This window comes from Petaurus breviceps, unplaced genomic scaffold, assembly GCF_028583685.1.
Source record: "Petaurus breviceps papuanus isolate PSGF00001 unplaced genomic scaffold, PetGlider_PUasm1.0 91133, whole genome shotgun sequence".
Classification (NCBI taxonomy): Eukaryota; Metazoa; Chordata; class Mammalia; order Diprotodontia; family Petauridae; genus Petaurus; species Petaurus breviceps.
Window position 1 is genome coordinate 98,296,860 of NW_027187419.1, and position 21,138 is coordinate 98,317,997.

The 21,138-nt window shown below is 36.8% G+C and overlaps 1 protein-coding gene across 3 annotated transcripts in view; it reads left to right on the forward strand.

Annotated features, from left to right (window-relative positions):
- UBR3 (ubiquitin protein ligase E3 component n-recognin 3) overlaps window positions 1–21,138 on the forward strand; it is a 330,855-nt gene that overhangs the window by 36,924 nt on the left and 272,793 nt on the right. For 2 of the 3 annotated variants that reach the window (XM_069080034.1, XM_069080036.1), the window contains exons 2-3: window positions 1,873–2,012; window positions 8,489–8,647. In XM_069080034.1, coding sequence (XP_068936135.1) covers window positions 1,873–2,012; window positions 8,489–8,647 — 299 coding nt within the window. The remainder of the gene's footprint in view (window positions 1–1,872; window positions 2,013–8,488; window positions 8,648–21,138) is intronic. The other variant, XM_069080035.1, reaches the window with a different exon arrangement.

Below are 21,138 nucleotides of genomic sequence, written 5' to 3' on the forward strand. Positions count from 1 at the left end.
AGCATTTCAATGTATGATCAATAATAATAATAAAACCAGTGATATAAAAACACCATTTAAAATTACAATAAAACGTATTCAGTATCTTGGAATTAACCTATGAAGACATATAGAAGTTAGTATAACAAAGACTTTTATTTTTCCTTTTTAGAGGGGGGAAGCCAGAACAACTGGGGTAAAGTGACTTGCCCAAGATCACAAGGCTAGTTTTGTGTTAAGTGTCTGAGGCCGAATTTGAACTCAGGTCCTCCTGACTCCAGGGCTGGTGCTCTATTCACTGTGCCACCTAGCTGCTCCATAACATGACTTATAAAATAATTTTAAATAACCCTAGAGGGGTGGAATTTGCAGAGAGACATATTTAAGCTTGATATATGGAAAATTTCTTAAAAATTCGAGGTATTCAAAACAGTGATGTGTTGCTTTGGAAGAGATAGCATTCCTTCTCATTAGAAGTCTTCAATCATAGTATAATGATATATATATATATATATATATATGTACATATATATATATATATATATATGTTGTAGAAGGGATTAAGTTTTGGATTTGAGTGAAGTCTCTTCCAACTCTGAAATTCTGTGATTCTGTAATTCTAGCTTATGGGACCCTGAGCAAGTCAGTTTTCTTCTCTGTGCCTCAGTTTCCTGATCAAAACTGAAATGAGGTTGATGTACAATGTGATCTCTAAGGTGTTTATGATTACTCTCTTATGATCACAGAAGCATATATTACTGAAATTCAGTGAAACAACAAACTGCTAATTGTAGACAACTTTTTTCTTTGATTGTTGGGGCACATAGGACCTTAGTTTCCTCATTTGTAAAATGAGAAGAGGAAGAAAAGTTAAATTCAGTTTCTTCTGTAAAATGAAGGGTGACTAGATGAAATCTGAGGTCTCTTCCAGCTCTAAGTTATTGATTCTGTGGAAGGAAAAAAAATAATTGGAGGGAAGATTCAGTGTTTATGGGTAGACCAAACTAATATAGTAAAAATGCTAGTACCAATATTTTCTGCTGGGTATGAGTCACCTTGAACTGCAGTTAAACTTGGAAATTAGTTGCAGCCAGAAAGATGTGAAAGAGTTAGAGGCCTAGTAATTAATATGTGTGCCCTGATTCTGATGGGACTAACGGTGCAGAACAGATAATATTGTTATTGCAGTAAGAAAACATTTACTGTTGCTCAGTTGTTTTTCAGTCATTTCTGACTCTTTGTGAACCCATTTGGAGTTTTCTTGGCAGAGATACAGCAGTGGTTTGCCATTTTCTTCTCCAGCTTATTTTACAGATGAGGAAACCGGGACAAATAGGGTTAAGTGACTTGCCCAGGGTCACAGCTAGTAAACTTCTGAGGCTGAAAACATTTGCCACAGGGTTAACTACAGCTTAGTCATGATAACTTTTGGTACATGTATCTGAGGCATGTTTTACGATCTCCTGATCATATATAGGGTATCCCAAATGTCTTTGTGCATTTTAGTGGGGTGTGGTGATGGGGGTTAGCTTAAAACTGTATGACTTTTGGAATACTGTGTGTGCATGTGTGTGTGTGCACACTGTTGGTTGTAGGAAGAGGTTAGATCATATAAATTGAATAAATTTGTAATATCAGCAAACATTGTAGGAATGATAAAGCTATGTAGATTTGAAAAAAAATCCTTATAACATTTTTGATTAAAAGAACTAGTGAAAGAGTTTTATTTGGGGGGCTTGGTTACCTTAAAAAAATCACAAGGATATTTTTTTTCTGCCCTGCTTTTAATATTCTCCAGAAACTTATTTCTAAATTTTGTTAATAGAAATGTTGTGCACTTGGAAAATTGAAACTAACTGCTGATACTCTTATTTATTTTTTTTTCTCTTTCAGGTTTTGCAAAAGACATCAGATTAAATCAAGTTCAAATATTCCTTGTGTCCCAAAAGACTTACTGATGATGTCTGAATTTGTTCTTCCACGATTTATTTTTTGTCTTATTCAATACTTGAGAGAAGGCTATAACGAACCAGGTATGTTTAAAACAATACAATGATAGGGATCTTTTTAAAAGTTCTAAGATGTAGCAAAAATGATCAGTTAAGTTCTTTTTCAGTATGAATAAAGTGTGAATAGTTTTTAAAGAATTTATAAAACATGACTATAGAGTAATGAGGAGGATTACCTACTGAAAATTGATTTCATTGTGTATTAGACGCAAACAATTTGGCATCTTCTCTTGGTGGGGACTTCATGAAAAATAAGTATGAATAAGCTTATTTGGTCTCTTAGAGAAGAAGGTACTGTAAAGAACATTTAGCCCAATTCTTTAATTTTATAAGTGAGGAAACACCTAGAGAGTTTAAGTAACTTGCTGAAGATCACTCAGGTAAATCAGCTTCAGTTTATGAGATTAAAGTGATTTATGATCACATAATGAATTGTGACAGAATAGGATTAATGACTTCCAGAAATTTCTGAGTTTTTAGGATGAGATTCTTCTGAAAAACTTATTCTATTAAACTTTCTGTTTCCATCTATTGACTTGTACAAACATTTGTCCCTTTCTATAGCTACTTGTGATGCATGTTTCATATTTTAATCATTAGTAAACTCTTATAATACATTAATAGAATCTGTTATTATAAAGTAGAGAGAGAGTTCTAAATATAGTTGTGCTTTTCCTTTTATAACAAGAATAGAAAATTGGTTAAAAAAGATTATGTCAGGTGGTTGGCTTTAGCTAACTGACAACATATTCCAAATGTCTTAATCAGACAAGAAGTTTTACAGGAGGCAATGTATAGCAAAAGATCAAAATTATTGCATGTGTCACATCATCAATATTTTGAAGTGCTGTTAGAGCAAGCAGATGTATCTTTTAATGTTAGTAAAGACTTTATGATAACTGTTCTTAATTCTGTTTTCAAATGAAATTAGCATGTTTAAAATAATATGGTTTGCCATAATCACTACTTGACTTTTGTGTGAACAATAAAGTTCAAAATTTTTAAATTGTTATTTTATTTAATTAATTTTTATATTATTCAATAAAGCATAAAAATCAGATTATGCTAAAATTTAATTAAACACTACTTTTAATTTTTTATCTATCTTCCTCGTTTATAAATAGAATGGATTATATAACTTTAAAAAAATTAAGTTCTGAAAGTCTAAACTGCTACATTTTATCTAAGAATAAATGAGTTTGCTTGTCTATTTTTTCCAATTTAAATGATGCAAATAATCCCACTTTCTTTTCAAGCAAGGTTTCTGTATTCTTTTGCCAGACTAAATAACTGATAGTGTAGTTAATGAAAGCCCTTACATACATATATAATGCTTTGTTTTATATAGTACTCTCTTCAAGGCGACCCTGTGATGTAGGTAATAAAAATACTAGTTCCATCTTCTAAGTGCAGAAGATGAGGTATTTCAGAAAGGTGAAGTGTCTTGCCCATGTTCCCATATCTAGCAAGTGTTAGAGCCTGGTTTGGTACCCACAGGCATCTTGCTTTCAAACCATGGCATTCTTTCCACTCTACCTTGTTGTCTGGGTGCTTTTGTTTTTTGTACATGAATTATTTTCAGAGGAATATTTTCTGCTTCTTTGTAATGAAAAAGCAAAACAGATTAGTGGGTTTTGAGCACCTGGAAATTACCTTGGCATGACATCAGTATCCTGATGTTTAGATTTTCATCCTACAAATGATGGTCTCCACTTTGCATGTCCAATAAACTTCAGTACTTCAAGGATCTATAATTTTATTTGTATGGATACTTCCTCCACTGTCACATCATATGATAGATCGTAATCCCTTTGTAACTTAGTAGATTGTCTTTGAGGATTGCTTTTATGATTGAAAAAATCATCAACATGTAGTAGGGATTAGGGCTAGACCTGTGATTTCATTGGTATATTCCTCATTGGTGAGGAAATTCTTGATAGAGCACTAAGAGAGGTTGTGACTTGTCTACCAGGGTCATATAGCCAATGGATGTCAGAAGTGAGGACTTGAACCCAGATTTTCCTGGGTTTGAGTCCAACTTAAGATCTATTATGCCATTCTGCCTCTTTGTTAAACAAATAGACCATTAAAACTTTATTTTTCATATTTTCCGAATTTCATGGTATACTGTGGTGACCTATTTTCACTTTCTTCAAAGTTAAAATGAAATTTGAATAAATGCTTTTATTATTATTGATCAGTGTAGTTTAAAAAACATATATTTTCTTACCTTATTATTATTCACACACTAGCCTAATACTTTCCAGAAGTTTATACTTTGGTGAAGAGAAACCTTTGTGGAAAATTCTTAATAGAAAAGCTTCAACCAAAAAACAATTTATTTTATATTTATAGTTTTCTGTGAGTACATGCAACTATAATTATGGTTAATTGTTCTCTGTGATAACCATTAACAATTATTTAAAAGAGCCAGACTATAATAAAATGTTGTCCTGTGCCATATGCGAAACAGGAGCCTCCTTTTCCTTAATTAGACGCTGGCCACAGAAAATAACCTAAGAGAAACAAAGAGATTTCTCTCTCATCCATCTCCCATGGATGAACCCATTGGGATCATGACCTTTGTTCCTTCTAAGTCTGTAGTACTTATTCAGTATAGCATTCTTGGTTGTCTAGCATGCATAGTTGTTTAAATATATGAAGCCTGTTTTGATACCCATCAGTAAACATTTGTTAAGTACCTACCATGTGCCAGGTATTGTGCTAAGCTCTGGGGATTAAAAAGAAGGGCAAAAGATAGTCCTTACCTTTGGAGAGCTCACAGTCTAATGTCTAATGGAGAGACAACATGGAAACATATGAATAAAGTAACTATATACAGGATAAATAGAAAATAAATCAAGAGAGGGAAGGCACTAAAGTGAAGAGGAATTGGGAAAGGCTTCCTATAGAAGATAGGATTTTAGCTGAGACTTAAAGGAAGATGGGCGAAGGCAGAAGATGGAGGGAGGGTATTCCTAGAATGAAGAATAGCCAGTGGAAATGCCTGAGGCATGAGATGGAGTGCCCTTATGGGGGAACAGCAAAGAAGCCAGTGTCACTGGATTGAAGAGTAGTTGTGGTGGTGGTATGAGGTTTAAGAAGACTGGAAAGTTGAGAGTATTTTTGTGGAGTTAAGTTATGAAGGACTTTGAAGGCCAAAGAGAGGATTTTATATTTGATTTTGTTAGGTAATAGGGAATCACTAAAATTTTTTTGAGTGACATAGTTGGAGGTGACATGGTTGGACTTTTGGAAGATCATTTTGAAGGGGAGGGATTTGTGGCAAGCAGACCAATTACCAGGCTCTTTCAGTAGTCCATTAATGAGGAGATGAGTTCACCAGGATGGTAGCAGTATCAGAGGAGAGAAAGAAGCATATTCAAGTGATGTTACCAAGATGAAACTGATAGACTTTGTCAATTGTATATCGATGGGTGAGATTGTGAGGAGTTGAGGATGACACTCAGGTTTCAAGCCTGGTTGCCTAGAAGGATAGTGCTGTTCTCAGACAGTAACAGGGAAATTTGGGAGGGGGCAGGGTTTGAGGAGGAAAGGTTATGAGTTCAGTTTTGGCTCTGTTGAGTTTAAGATATCTCCTGGACATCCAGTTTGAGATGTCTAAAAGGTAATTGGAACTGCTAGACTGGAGTTCAGCAGAGGGATTAGGGATGGATAAATAGATTTGAAAGTCATCTACATAGAGATGATAATTAAATCATGGGAGCTGATGAACTTGTCAAATGAATTAGTATACAGGGAGAAGAAGACCAAGGACAGCCCTGTGGGATGCCTCTGGTGAGTGGGCATGACCTGGATGAAGACAGAGCAAAGGAGACTGCTAAGAAGTGGTCAGGCACACTGTTTTAGCATAATAGATTTTAGGGCTGAAAGGGCTTTTAATGAGGCTTATCCCTGCACTTCATAGATGAGGAGCCTGAGGCACAGAGAGTGTAAGTGACTTGCTCAGAATTACAAAGCTATTCAGTTTTTGATGTAGGAGTAAAACTTAAGAGTTTCAAACTCCTCCCAGTTTCAGCACCCAGTCCACTAGACTATCCTAACTGTCCCGTAGTTCAGTATTTTCATTTTAGAAATGAGAAAATTGAGACCCAGAGATCCTAAGTCACAGAGTTAGTTAAAGGCAAAGCCAGATTGATTTCGGAGTATACTTATACGCTGGAAGTAAATTAAAGGTTAACATAATTATACTTCTAGTAATTATCTCCATTTCTGTTTCTTAATTTGTCTTTAATTCTACTCATAGTTCATCAGTGGAATTGTTTCAGTCTCCCTAGTCATTAAAAAAGTAAACTTCTTTCTTTTTGGACCCTGCTTTTGAAGTCAGAAATATTCTTATAGCCACCTAAATTCTTAATATTCTCTAGATTTGGCCTGGAGTTTTCCTGAATTTGTTCTTTCTTTTCCTGGACACTTGCTAGAGCTATTTCTTCTTTATATAGTGTTTCATGGCTCTTTTCTAAATTAGTTTCTCAACTCAAACTCCTTTATAAATTCTTTCCCCATCCACCATTCTTTTTATACCTTAAACCCCACTACATACTCTGCCTTCTAGTGACATTGGCCTCTTTGCTATTTTTCAAACAAAACACTCCATCTCTCAGCTCCTGGTATTTTCACTGGCTGTCCCTCAGACTTGGAATGGTCTATATCTATACCTCCTGGTTTCCTTCAAGTCCCAGCTAAAATCTCACCTACTACAGGAAACCTTTCCCAATGTAATTGTTTCTACCTAGTTGCTCCCTTCTCTAATCCCCTTACTCTCTCTGATTGAAAAGGGTGGAGGATGGACACTGGAGGTCTTCTACCAGATCTTCCACTCTTTAAGGATGGCACCCAGGGGATTCTCAGCCTTTCCCTCCTGGCTACTTTCCTAGACTTCCATCATTTCCAGAAAGTCATCTTTCTGCAGGAGGAATTCAACCTGTAAATTCTCACCTCCTCAGCACCCACTGTCCTACAGGACCCTTCTCACCCCTAGTTGGAGAGTGGGAGGTGGACATTTGTGAGCTCTCCCTTGACTCTCCACTGTTTAAGGAGGGGATACTCCTCACATCTTCCTATTCAGCTGCTTTCTTGGACTTCTTCATTTCTAAAAATCAATAATTCTGCAAGATGAGATCAACTCAGAAACTCATATTCCTCATATCATTTACCACCCTGGTTGTAGGACTCCATCATGCCCCCATGCTGGGTAGCCTCTCTGTATCCCCCACCTCTCTGGTTCTTTTCACGTATTGTCTCCCCCATTAGATTCTGACCTCCTAGAGAGCAGAGGCTGCCTTGTGACTTTCTGTGTAACACCAGCACTTAGCATGGTGCCTGACACATGGTAGGTACTGAAATATTTATTTGAGAAAAAAGTTGTAATATTTTCTCCCCCGTTAGATTATGAACTCCTTCAAGGCAAGGACTACCTTTTGCCTTTTTTTATATCCCCAGCACTCGGCACAATGCTTACTACATTAAGTAAATAGGTGCCTAGTAAATGCTTCTTGACTAACGTATAAAATATTAAAATTTTCTACATCGGATTGCTCTGCCTTTGTAACTTCAGCTTTGTAGTCCTCAGTACTTTAAGGGACTGAAATTCGGAGGTGAAGAGGGAGGAGTAAGGAGTTGGAGGGGGGTTTGTAGAGAGGAAGAACAGATTTTAGGCATTTAGGTATTAAAAACCTTTTTGGTATAGTTTTGTAGACATTGAAAATTTACTGTTTATCCCAGTGGTTGTTTGAGGACTAACATTTGGGTGACTCTTCTTTTTCTCCTTTAAAGCTAAAGCTTTCCTCATAATTTCCTGTCCTCAGTTTCCCTCAGAAATAATTTCTATATTCTCTTAAATCATTAACTCCCCTCCCCTCATAATGACCATCCTGACTTCCAGTTTCTGGATTCTTGGTAACCTCTTATTCTATGGTCAGTACAAATATTAGCTGCTAGGTGGTGCAGTGGATAGAGCACTAACCTGGAGTTAGGAAGACCTGAGTTCAGATCAAACCTCAGACACTTAATAGCTGTATGACCCTTGGTAAGTCACTTAACCTCTGTCTGCCTTAGTTTTCTCATCTGTAAAATGGGAATAATAATAGCACCTTCCTTGGGGTTATTGTATGGATAAAGTAATATTTGTAAAGTACTTTGCAAACATTAAAGCACTACCTAATGCTAGGTTGCTATTATAAACAGTAGAGATGGAGATGAGAACTGTACCTTGAGTGTATTACCTCTATCAGGAGGCAACAAATTTCATCATTGGGATGCCCCTCTTCCTAGAAAAATCTACTTTTCTTTAAAAAAAAATGTTATATTGATACTTTCCATTCCTTCCTTTGATCTTGAGGGGAAGAGTATATGCTACTAATTTAATCCTGCAATTAGATCTCTTATATTTGACTTTGTGCAGGAAAGCAGTAATATTTTGAAAAATGCTTTCTACAGAATGTTATAAAAATATTCTAAACCCCTTTATTGTTTTTCAGCAGTTGATGTACCATCAGAAAAAGACCTTCACAAAGTCCTTCAGTTACTGGGACCCCAAATTTCCTTTCTGGAAGATTTGACTAAAATGGGAGGAGCAATGCGATCTGTTCTTACCCAGGTTTTGACAAATCAGCAAAACTACAAAGATCTTAGCTCTGGTGAGTTGCAACATCAGAGTAGAATGATGTAATTTTAAATACAATAAAATCACATCTTTTCAGTTAAAATCTTTTTTTATCATAAGCATGGCTAAGTGTAAAAAAGATTATTAGGAACTTCAGAACTATCACCTCTCATTTATGACTTCATGAACTCTTAGTTCTCTTAAGCTCAGTGTTCATACTGAATGTTTAAAATTAGAAATGTTTGTTTCCCATGTATGTATTTTTACTTCCAGATTCTGGGGGAGAAGATTGTGGGAAAAGGACTTGAAATGAAGAATAAGAAAGAGAAATTGTTTAAAGTGATGTTCAAGGTCTTTGAAATTATGAAGAAAGGTATAGATTGAATGTAGGGAGGATAAGTTTGGAACTCCTTGAGAATTTGGAGGAGAAGCACCATAGAAACTTAGAATTAGAACTGGAAGAAACCTCAGAATGTTTAAAGTCTAACCACCTTATTTTGCATGGAAGGGATGAATAAGTTATGTTGTAAGAAAACTTAAGTCTAGAGAGATTGGCTTGCCCAAGGTCACACAGTTAGTAAGTAGCAGAGGTGGAAGCTAACCCCAGATCTTCTGACTATAGTGCCGGCTCTCTTTCCACTGTATCACTAAAGAGTTGAAGTGAAGGAGTCAAAAGAAGATAATTTGTAAGATAATATATTAAAGCAAGGTCAGAAGTTAATGAGAGAAAGAAAGAAAATTAGACTTTGCTCTCAAGATGTTAAGTTAAGGTTCAAAGTAGTTGGGAGCAGTAACAATTCTGGATTTAAAGACTTCCTAAGAAGTTTGCCATAGCAATTTTCAGGAGGAGCTGTTAGCAAGGAACACGAAAACTGAGCCTTTCACTTTTTGGAAGTATGGAGAACCTGAAGAATTTTGCAGTGACCTTCATTAAATGTGCAGTGTTCATATTTTTATCACAGCCAAGTTACTATGCTTATACTGCATGTTGGTTTTCCTTCCTTGAAGATAAGATAAAAGGTTTGAGAAACGCTTCTCTGCTCTCCAGGTTATCTGAGTAAATGAAGGATCTGCAAATACTTTCACATTAGACATTAGTCAGGTTGTAAAGAAGGATTATAACCGATGGAATGAACAATGGGAAAGAGGAAACAAAACCAAAGAGGAACAAGAAAGAGAGCAGGTAGTTTGCTTCAATCTGTATTCAAACTCTGTTCTTTCTAGTTCTTTCTCTGAATGTAGACATCTCCTTCCATCATGAGTCTTTTGTCTTACAACCTTGCATTGCTGAGAAGAGTCCAGTCTATCAAAGCTGGTCATCATACATATGTTGTTTCTGTAATTGTGTACAAATTTCTCCTGGTTCTGCTCTTCTCACTCAGCATCAGTTTGATAGGTCTCTCCAGGTAAATATGAAGTCCATCTGCTCCTCATTTCTTATAGCACAATAGTATTCCATTACATTCATATACCACAACTTGTTTAGCCATTCCCCAATTGATGAGCATCCCCTTAATTTCCAATTCTTTGCCACCACAAAAAGAACTGCAATAAATATTTTTGTACATATAGGTCTTACTCCCACTTCTATGATCTCTTTGGAATGCAACCCTAGAAGTGGTATTACTGGGTCAAAGGGTATGCAGTTATTTATAGCCCTTTGGGCATAGTTCCAGAATGCTCTCTAGAATGGTTGAATCAGTTCACAACTCTAACAATGCATTCGTGGTCCAATTTTTCCACATTCTCTCCAGCATTTGTCATTTTCCTGTTTTGTCATCTTAGCCAATCTGACCAGTGAGATGTGGTACCTCAGAGTTGTTTTGCATATCAATGACTTATATTGACAACAGGCCATGCCATTCTCCTTATAATTTTTGATAGAGTTACCAGGCAAGTAGATTAGGAAAATATTTTAGCTAAAATTTACCTAGATCTTAGTAAGGCATTTGACAAAGTATCTTGTACTTTTCTTGTGGAAAAGATTGATGGAGATGATGCTGTAGTTGGACAGGTTCGAAACTGGTTTAATGGCTAGAATAGTCATTTATTTCATGTCAATTTGGAAGGAGTCTTCCAGTGGCATATCTCAGTGATTTATGGTTGTCCCTGGGTTGCTTGTATAAGTCATTGATAAAATTTTTTTCTTTTTTTTTCCCATTTTTCAAATGCTTTATTAACTTCTGATTTACATCATTCATTTCCACCAGATTTTGAGTTACAAATTTTCTCCCCCTTTTTCCCCTACCCACCGCCCCAAGGATATCCCCTCCTCCAATATGTTCTCTCCCATATTTTCTTCCATACCCCTTTCGACTTTTCCAGTAGGGCATGGTGGATCTCTATGCCCCAGTGCCTGTCTATTTCCCAATTACATGTAAAATAGTATTAATAATAGTGTATATATATGTATATATACATACATATATGTTTCAACATTTGATTTTAAAACTTTGAATTAAAGATTCATTCCCTTCCTCCCTTGTCACCCACCCTTACTGAGAAGATAAGCAGTTCAGTATAGGTTGTACATGTGTACCTAATGCAAAACAATAACATAGTAGATATATTGTAAAAGACTGACTATATTTCCCTTCCTCCTATCCCACCTCCCATTTGTTCTATTCTCTACTTTGATCCTGTCCCTTTTCAAAAGTGGATGCTTCCAACTTTCCTCCCCCTCAGCCTGCCCTCCCTTCCATCATCCTGCCTCTGATCCCCTTCCCCCCTACTCTCCTGGAGGGTGAGATACCCTATTTAGTGTGTATTTCATTCCCTCCTCAAGCTAAATTCAATGAGAATAAGGTTGACCCATTCCCTTTTGCCTTCCTATTCTTCTCCTCCACTGTAAACATTTTCCCTTGCCTCTTCTTTATGAGATAGTTGACCCCATTCCATCTCTCCCCATCTTCTCTCATTATATTCCTCTCTCACCTCTTAATTTCACCTTTTAAGTATCATCCCTTCCTGTTAAATTGGTCCTGTGCCCTCTATCTATGTATACCTGTAAGTATATATACACACGTTCACATATGTATACATATGCCCATATACCCTCATATATAGACATATATATTTCTATTCCCTTCAACTATTTTCATACTGACAAAAGTTGTATCAGTTACAATTATTGTTTTTCCATGTAGGAATGTTAATAGTTCAACTTTGATAAGTTCCTTATGATTTCTTTTCCCTGTTTACCTTCTCATGCTTCTCTTGCTGCTTCTGAATGTGAAATTTTCTATTCAACTCCGGTTTTTTCATCAAGAATGCTTGAAAGTCCTCTATTCCACTGAATGACCATATTTTACCCTGAAACATGATAATTCAGTTTTGCTGGGTAGGTGATTCTTGGTTTTAATCCCAGCTCTTTTGACCTCCGGAATATCATATTCCAAGCCCTTCGATCCCTCAGTGTAGAAGCTGCCAGATCCTGGGTTATCCTGATTGTGTTTCCACAATATTCAAATTGTTTCTTCCTGGCTGCTTGTAATATTATCTCCTTAATCTGGGAATTCCGCAACCTGGCTATAATATTCCTAGGAGTTTTCTTTTTGGGATCTTTTTCATGAGGTGATCGGTGGATTCTTTCAAGCTCTATTTTGCCCTCTGGTTCTAAAACATCAGGGCAGTTTTCTTTGAGAACTTCCTGGAAGATGATTTTTAGGTTCTTACTTTGATCATGGCTTTCAGGTAGTCCAGTAATTTTTAAATTATCTCTCCTGGATCTATTTTCCAGGTCAGTGGTTTTTCCCATGAGATATTTCACATTGCCTTCTATTCTTTCATTTGTATGGATCTGTTTAACAGCATCTTGATTTCTCATAAAATCATTAGCTTCCATTTGCTCCAATCTAATTCTGAAGGAATGATTCTCCTCATTGAGCTTTTGAGATTCTTTTTCCATCTGGCACATTTGGCTTTTTAAGGCATTCTTCTCCTCATTGCCTTTTTGAGCCTCTTTTGCCAGTTGAGTTAGTCTATTTTTTAAGTGTTATTTTCCTCAGTTAGGCTGTCAACTCTCATTTTGTAATTTTCTTGCATCGTTCTCATTTCTCTTCCCAATTTTTCCTCCACTTCTCTTATCTGCTTCTTAAGGTCCTCTATGGCCATATATATATACATATATATATATATATATATATACACATATACATACACACACACATATACATATGTATATGTATATGTCCTCTATAACCAGCTCATATTTTCCCTTGAAGCTTTTGGTGCAGGAGTTCTGACTTTACTGTCTTCCTCCTGTTCCATGCTTTGCTTCTTTTTGTCCCCAAAATAGGAGTCTAATGTTGGAATCTTCTGTCTGCTTTGTTTCCTTTGCCTGGTCATGTCGCCCCTCAGTCACTTGACCCCTCGTCTTTTTTGCCACAGTAGGACTCTGCCACTAGACAGGGGAACTTTCGTTCCAAACGCTGGAGTTTTCTCAGCTGCCGGAGGTATTAGATGGGTGCCCTCCCTGAGGCTTCCACATGCTCTGGCAAGCTGCACACATGCCCCAGGGCCTCCACCCTAGACTGTAATCCAGATCCAAGCAGGTTAAAGCAAGAGTGATTACCCCTCAGACTGATGTTTGGCCCCCTACACTCTGCAGGCCAGGAGCTAAAGCTGCCACACCAGCCAGCCTCTCAGCGGCTTCTTACCCTGGGGGCAAAAGCCAAGGACTCCCAAAGTCCAGATTGCACTGACCTCTCACTTTGTCCTTCAAATCTGTGTGTTTATAATTCTGGTAACAGCCACAGCTGCTGCTGATCTGGAGTCTCTCAGGCCAGCGGCTGGTCAGGCCCGCCCTGGGACTAAAGCCTCCTGCTAAAGGGGCCTGGGCTAGGCTCCCAGAGCACTGTGCTGGGCCTGCCGGGTTGTCCTCAGCGGGAGGTTAGCTTCTCTGTGTCATTTTGTGGGTTCTGCAGCTCCATAGTTTGTTCAGAGTAACTTTTTACATTGACTGGGGAAGGTGGAAGCTGGAGCCACTCGGAGGTCGTGCTTCTACTCCGCCATCTTGACTCCACCTTCCCCCCCCCTCCATAAAAATGTTAAAGACACAGATAATTATCAAGTTTACAGATGATACAAAGTTGGAGGATGGTCAGCATAAAAGATGACAGATCAAGTATTCAAAGTAATCTTTATACTTTAGAAACCGTACTAAATTTAATAAGGTGAAATTTAATGGTTTAAAAATAAATTTCATAGTTAGACAGCTGGTTATATGAAAACTATCTGGGGAGTTTTCATAGATTTTAAATTCATTATGAAGGGATGGCTAGGAGGCGCAGTGAATAGAGCACCGACTCTGCAATCAGAAGGACCTGAATTTAAATCCGGCCTCAGATACTTAACACGTACTAGCTGTGTGACTTTGGGTAAGTCACTTAACCCCAATTGCCCCTCCAAAAAGCAAAAAAAAACAAGTTAGGGGCCTCTAGGTGGTTCAGTGAATTCAGTGAATTCACTGGTCTTGGAGTCAGGAGGACCTGAGTTCAAATCCGGCCTCAGATACTTAACACAAAAAACTAGCCGTGTGATCCTGGGCAATCCACTTAACCCCAATTGCCCTCCAAAAAAAACAAAAAAAAATAAAGTCATTATGAGTCAGCAGTATTATATAGAGGCCAAAAATGTTAAAGTGATGTTAGATCACATAATAAAACTTGTTTCTGTGTGTAAGCAAATGATAGTCTGACTACTCTGCCCGGATTAGACAGTATTTATAATATTATGTTTTACTATTCGTGAAGTTCTGGGTTCCACATTTTAGGAAGGACATTGATAGAGGGGCAACCAACATGGTGAAGGATCTTGAGATCATTCCATGTGAATATTGGTTGAAAAAAGATATCATGCTTCACTGCATAATCACCACCACTGAATAATCATCACACCCTGTTTTTTTTTAGTCCCAAAATTGGTTTGTAATCTTTCATCTTGTAAGCATAGCATGGTATAATAATGGTATAATTCTGTTCCTCACAAAGGTTAACAGAATAGCAGTGTATTCACCAGTGGGGTATGGCTATGCATTTATCTCTCGGATTGTGAGCTGTGAGGCTAGAATTTTCAGCCCTAGAATTTTTAGCACACCACATTGTCAGTATATTTCCCAAAGCTGACTTGACTTGTTTGGTTTGTTTAGAGCTCTGCAGTACTAATGGTATTGTCATTCAACCCAATGAAGAGCTGTAGGTGCAAGGGGAGCTGGCGAGCAGGTGAAGCTGCCATGAATGATCTTCCCATGCTAGCTAAAAAGTAAAGTTCATCTGCCAGTGCTACATTAACTTGTGAATCATTTCTTTCTGATTATGGGTAAATATAAAAACTATAATGCGGTCTTCAAGGTGAAAATGATTGTATTTGCTGAACAGCATGGAAACAGAGCTGTGGAAAGACAGTTTTCAGTGAGTGAAAAGTTGATGGGAGACTGGTAGAAACTTAAAAGACAACCTAAAAACCACAAATCTTTCTAAATGTGTGTTTAGAGGTCCTAACATAGGAAAGCTTCTACAAATCGATGAAGTGTTTGTGTCATAATACTGGCACAATTTTAAAAAAAAGCTTTACACTATGATTGCACCCCATTTTTTGCAGAAAAATTTGGCATTAAATTTGTGATGATTATGCATGCAGTGAAAATATGGTAAGAATTTGGGAGTGGGAAGAATTGATAATTGTCATTAAATACTTTAAGCACTATTATATGGAAGAGTAGTTAGTCTTGTTTCCCTAGATCCCAGAGGGCAGAACTAGGAGCAACAGGTGGAAAGTATAAAGAGACATTTAAATCCATAATAAGGAAAAGCTTCCTGACAAGTAGATCTGTTCCAGAGTTCCTCAGGAGACTGATGTTTCCCACTTAGTTGAGTTCTTCAAACAAATGCAGGGTGTTCTCTTGTCAGTTGTTGTATGAGAGTCTTTTTCCAGATACAGCTTAGACTAGCTGACCTCTGAGGTCCCATCCAACTGAAATTCTGAGTTTGTATGTAATTTTCTCTTGTAGGAATGAACTTTAGTGTTTTATTTCATTCAATCACCTTCCCATTAATATTTAATATAACCAGCAAACACTTCAGTGATGAAAAGAATATGCATACAAATATTTTGAAAGTCATTTAGTTTTTTATTAAATTATTTATTTTTAGTTTTTAACATTCTCTTCCATAAGTTTTAAATTTTCTCCCCCTTCCTCCATCCCGAAAACGGCTTGCAGTCTCATATGGGCTCTTTACATACGTTCCTGTTAAACACATTTTTACATTAGTCATGTTGCATAGAAGAATTATAACGAATGGAAAAAACTGTGAGAAGGGAAAAAAAAAACAAAACACAAAAGAAAATAGTCTGCTTCATTCTGCATTCCAACTCCATAGTTCTTTTTTCTGTATATGGATAGCATTTTCCATCATGAGTCTTTTGGAGTTGTCTTAGATCCTTGCATTACTGAGAAGAGCTAAATCTATCAAAATCAGTCCTCGCACACTGTGGCTATTATTGTGTACAATGTTCTCCTGGTTCTGCTCCCCTCACTCAGCATCAGTTCATATAAAAGTCTTTCCAGGGTTCTCTGAAGTCTACACGTTCATTGTTTCTTATAGCACAATAGTATTCTGTTACATTCATATACCACAGCTTGTTTAGCCATTCTCCAATTGATGGGCATCCCCACAATTTCCAGTTTTTGGCCACCACCAAAAGAGCCACTATAAATATTTTTGTACATGTGGGTCCTTTTCCTATTTTTATGATGTCTTTGGGATACAGCCCTAGAAGTGGTATTGCTGGGTCCAAGGGTATGTACATTTTTATAGTCCTTTTGGGCATAGTTCCAAATTGCTTTCCAGAATGGTTGGATCAGTTCACAACTCCACCAACAATGAATTAGTGTTCCAACTTTTCCACATCTTCTCCAGCATTTATCATTTTCCTGTTTTGCCATGTTAGGCAGTCTGATAGGTGTTATGTAGTTGTTTTGATTTGCATCTCTCTAATCAATAGTTATTTAGAGCATTTTTTCATATGAGTATAGCTTTAATTTCTTCCTCTGAAAACTGCCAGTTCACATTCATTGACCATTTTTCAGTTGGAGAGCCTTTTAGTTTCTTAAGCAGTTTATATTCAATAAACCAAGGAAAACATTTTGAAAAGTTGTAAATCTAAACTTATTCTTATGATGCCAAAATTTGTAGGTATATCACATTATTTAGAAGGTTTAGTCTCACAAATCATAGATGCACCCTAGTTAAAATCATTTTTTACTATGCCCATCTTTTCAGAACTTAGCAGCTACTTGATAATAAAACAAGTAGACTTAATCATAATAATTACTTTTAGTCTATTGGTAACTATCTTGCTTACATAAATTTGGCGAGATTTTTCTGATCATCTTTGTTCTATAGCCTTTTCTACTTACGATCATAGAATTGTTGGCTTTTAGAGAAAATGTGGTGTATTGGGAAGTGGGCTAGTCTTAAAGTTGCAGTCTTGAGTTTGAATATCTATCACCTCTAACATTTACTAGCTATGTGACCATGGACAATTCATTTAAACTTTTTCTGTGGGTAATTATTCCTTGCAGTCATTGGGCTTTTGGGAAGAGTAAATGATAAAAAATCTATATGGCAGTTACTACATCTATTATTATTATTGTAGTCATTCTTTATGATAACTATGCAGAAAGGCTTAGAGATGATATAACTAGCCCCCTTTCATTGTACAGATAAGAAAACTAAAGTCCAAAGAGGTAAAATGATTTTAGAAATAACCAGGTATAAAGTGGTACAAAAACCCGTGCTGCCTGTTTCTTGTAAAATAGAAATTTTTTCCCCCATAAATGTCTTTGTTAGGGCATAATTAACCAAGTAGTTGGCATATTGTAAAGTCAAGCATGAGCCACTTTCCAGAGGACTGCTGCTGTGAACAGCTTTCAAGGTTCTGATTACATAGTATAGCAAACTCTCTATTCATTAACAAGTCAGAGCAAAACATTCACAGAAAATCAAGCATTCACAATGTTACAACTTATCACAGAAAATCAAGATACAATATTCACCATGTCACAACTCAACAACTTATCACTAAAATGGCCACATAGTTTTCAACAAAGTATGATCATTTAGTAACTCAGACAAGGAAGCTGTGAGTGTAAAGAATGAATACAAGGCCTCAGCAGTTGGGAAAAAGTAATAAGATTCAATCCAAGATAGTGGGGACAGGGGGAAATTTCAAGGAGATGATGAGTTATGCTGGTTTTTACACCCAAGACAGACCTTTTTTCCTGCTTAAGAGGTTAGAATGGGAGAGTTTGGCCCTGGAGCTTTCCTCAAAGATCCTAAGGTGCCTCCTTAAGGGTCACAAAGTACAAAGTCATAGTTCTCCACCCATGGGATGAAATTAAGTTACATCTGCAACAGTCACTACTCAGTACCCTCTTAAAGGGTAGTGGAAGGTACAAAGTTCTCTATCCCTAGGTCACAGTAAATCATAATCTTCTCAATCAGTACACAGTATTCAAGTAAAGTCTTCTTTCAGCTTGACTCAAGGCTGGCTCTCAGCTTCCATGGTACCCCTTCCATGGTCCCAGCTCTAACTGTCATCTGGGTTCAAAGGCAGTCAGCTTCCAGGTCCTTGTCCAGCTCCTTGTCCAGTTCTTCATCCAGTTCCTGTTCCATATTGAAGTTCACAGTGTCCAGTCCCCCTCAAATCCTTCACAGTTCCTGTTTCTGGGAAGACAAAGTTTTACAGAGCCACAATAATATTCATGCACATTGCTGGCACCATCATCAATATCTGCCTGTGAAATCAACTTAAGACCCACCAACAAGGTCTGAGTATTCAACACAAATCATCAACATAGAAATCAACACAGACCCACAAACAAGGTCCAAGAGGTCAGCATAAATCATCAGTAAAGTCCCAGGACCTCCAAAACCCTCCTTCAGGACTTCTGTAAACATAAAACCAGAAAATCCTCTTTCAGGGCTTCCAGGATAGCCCCAGGGCTTCTGTACAAAGTATCACAAACAAGTATGAACACAGACAGAGTGCCGGAGTACCACAAGTTTTCTCCTTCTTGACTATGCCACCATAAGAGTCCTCTTCTCAGTTCTGCAGTCTCTAGCTTGGGCCTCTCCTTATATATGGTCATTAACTCCTCCACTTCCTGTTGCAGGAGTTCATGAGTTCTAGGGTTCACACGTTCTGTTTCTTAACAGACTTGATACAAGGCTTAAAAGAAACTTGAACTGAAACAAGGTGTTAATTCAATAGCTGAAACAAGATGTGAACTGCTTCTGTGCTTGCCATTACATTTGGAGTAGTGGCAGGATATAATAGTAATGAAATTTCAAGATCCCTTTATATTGGAAAGCTAACAGGTACTTAGTGCCTAGTTTCAAATTAAGCCTCTGTTAAAAAAACAGAAGATATGAACCCCTGTTGGTAATGTAAAAGGAAGGGGCTGAACAGGGTGGAGCTATACCATATTTAAGGAAGAGCACAAGCTGGACAGTCAATTTCCTGGGGGAAGCATCATGGAGGCAGGGCAGCTGCTGCTGGACTGAAGACTGAACTGAAAATTGAGAAGAACTGAGAAGAATGAGAATTGAGAACTGAAACAAGGTGTGAACTACCTCTGTGCTTGCCATTACACATATGGCCCCAAACATTGTTGAGAAAAGTATGTAGCTGTTAGAGAAGTCATTTGTTATTTCTGCTTCCTGTGAGAACATATCGGAGACAAGAGATTCTTAGTTCTTTTGGAACTAATTTTTGGCTGACATGAGCTTTTAGGCCTTAATATAAAGCCTTTTACTTAATTTCTTTTTGCTTGAATATTTTAACTCTTTTTTTCTCTTTATTTTTAGTTTACATCATTCATTTCCATAAGATTTTGAGTTACAAATTTTCTCCCCATTTTTCCTCTACCCACCACCCCAAAACAGCGATTCCACTGAATATCCCTTCCCTGAATCTGTTCTCTTCTATATCTTCCCCCATCCCCCCCTCAGACTTTCCAGTAGGGCATGGTGGATCTCCATGCCCCAGTGCCTGTATATCTTATTTCCCAGTTACATGTAAAATAATAATAATAATAATATGTATTTTTTAAACACTTGATTTTAGACCTTTGAATTCCAGATTCTTTCCCTACCTCCCTCGACACCCACCCTTACTGGGAAGATAAGCAATTCAATATAGATTGTACATGTGTAGTTATACATAACATTTCCATAGTGGATATATTGTGAAAGACTGACTATATTTCCCTCCATCCCATCCCACCCTCCACTTGTTCTATTCTCTACTTTGATCCTGTTCCTTTTCAAAAGTGTGTGCTTCCAATTTCCTTCGCCCCAACCTGCCCTCCCCTCCATCATCCCCTCTCTAGTGTTTTAACTCTTTTAAAAAAAGTATTAGAAAATAAAGATATTTTTATAACGACAAATGCTTATTGATTGTCTGTACAGCTGTTTGTAAATGAACAGTATTTAAAAAAATTTTATTGGGTGTCTCATCTGAGGCTTCCTTTATATCTGCATTATGGCTTTCTTGTGATCACTATTGTTGATATTTTAAAAAATTTTCCATAGTAGATGTGAACAGAACCTGATAGTTTTATATGAATCTTAGTATGATTAAAATTCAGTTAACAGTATTATTGTCTAGTTAATGCTACATAGTTTAGATTAATACTAATCTCATAATAAAAAAAAATTACTGACATTTTGGCTTGAGTATAAATTTGATTCCTCCAGAATAATTTCCTCTGTTTGGCCCGAGACCATACTTTGTTTAGCTCAGAATACAGCTGGATAGCTATTGGAGGAAAAGACCTAGGCTTAGGTATTTACTCTATTCAAAAGTTTATTTAGTGCATTTATTAAGTTTATTAATTCAATTCTCAGGGAGATAATATTTTTTTCTTCCATTGAACTTCATTTGATTTTTTACCCCTCTTCAGTCACCATTTCCCCTGTTCTACTGCAATTTGTTCATTGGTAATGAACTTTTTTGTTTTAAAAATAAATTTATTTCTTGTAATTAAAAATATAAGCTAGGCTAAACTTTTTAATGGGCTCTTGGACTTATTTTATATTAACTGGTATTCTTACAAGAATAATTTTCTTAAATAATTCTTTAAAAATTATTATTATTTTTGTTTACCCACTCAGTAGTGTGGGCTATTTTAATTTTTTTATGTTTAATTTTAATTTTTCTCAGTTTTATGTTAACCAAAAATTTGAGTTCCAAATTCTCTTTCTCCCTCCTTTCCCTCTCCCATGCTTGAGAAGGCAAACAATTTGATATAGATTATACATGTGCAGTCATGCAAAACATTTCCATATTAGCCATATTGCAAAGGAAAGCACAGACCAAAAAACCCAAGAATAATAAAGAAAGTAAAAAAGTACTCTTTGATCAACATTCATACTCTGTTTGCATCACAAGTCTCTTGGAATAGTTTTGGATCATTGTATTGCTGAGACTAGCTAAGTCATTCATACTTGATCATTGTAT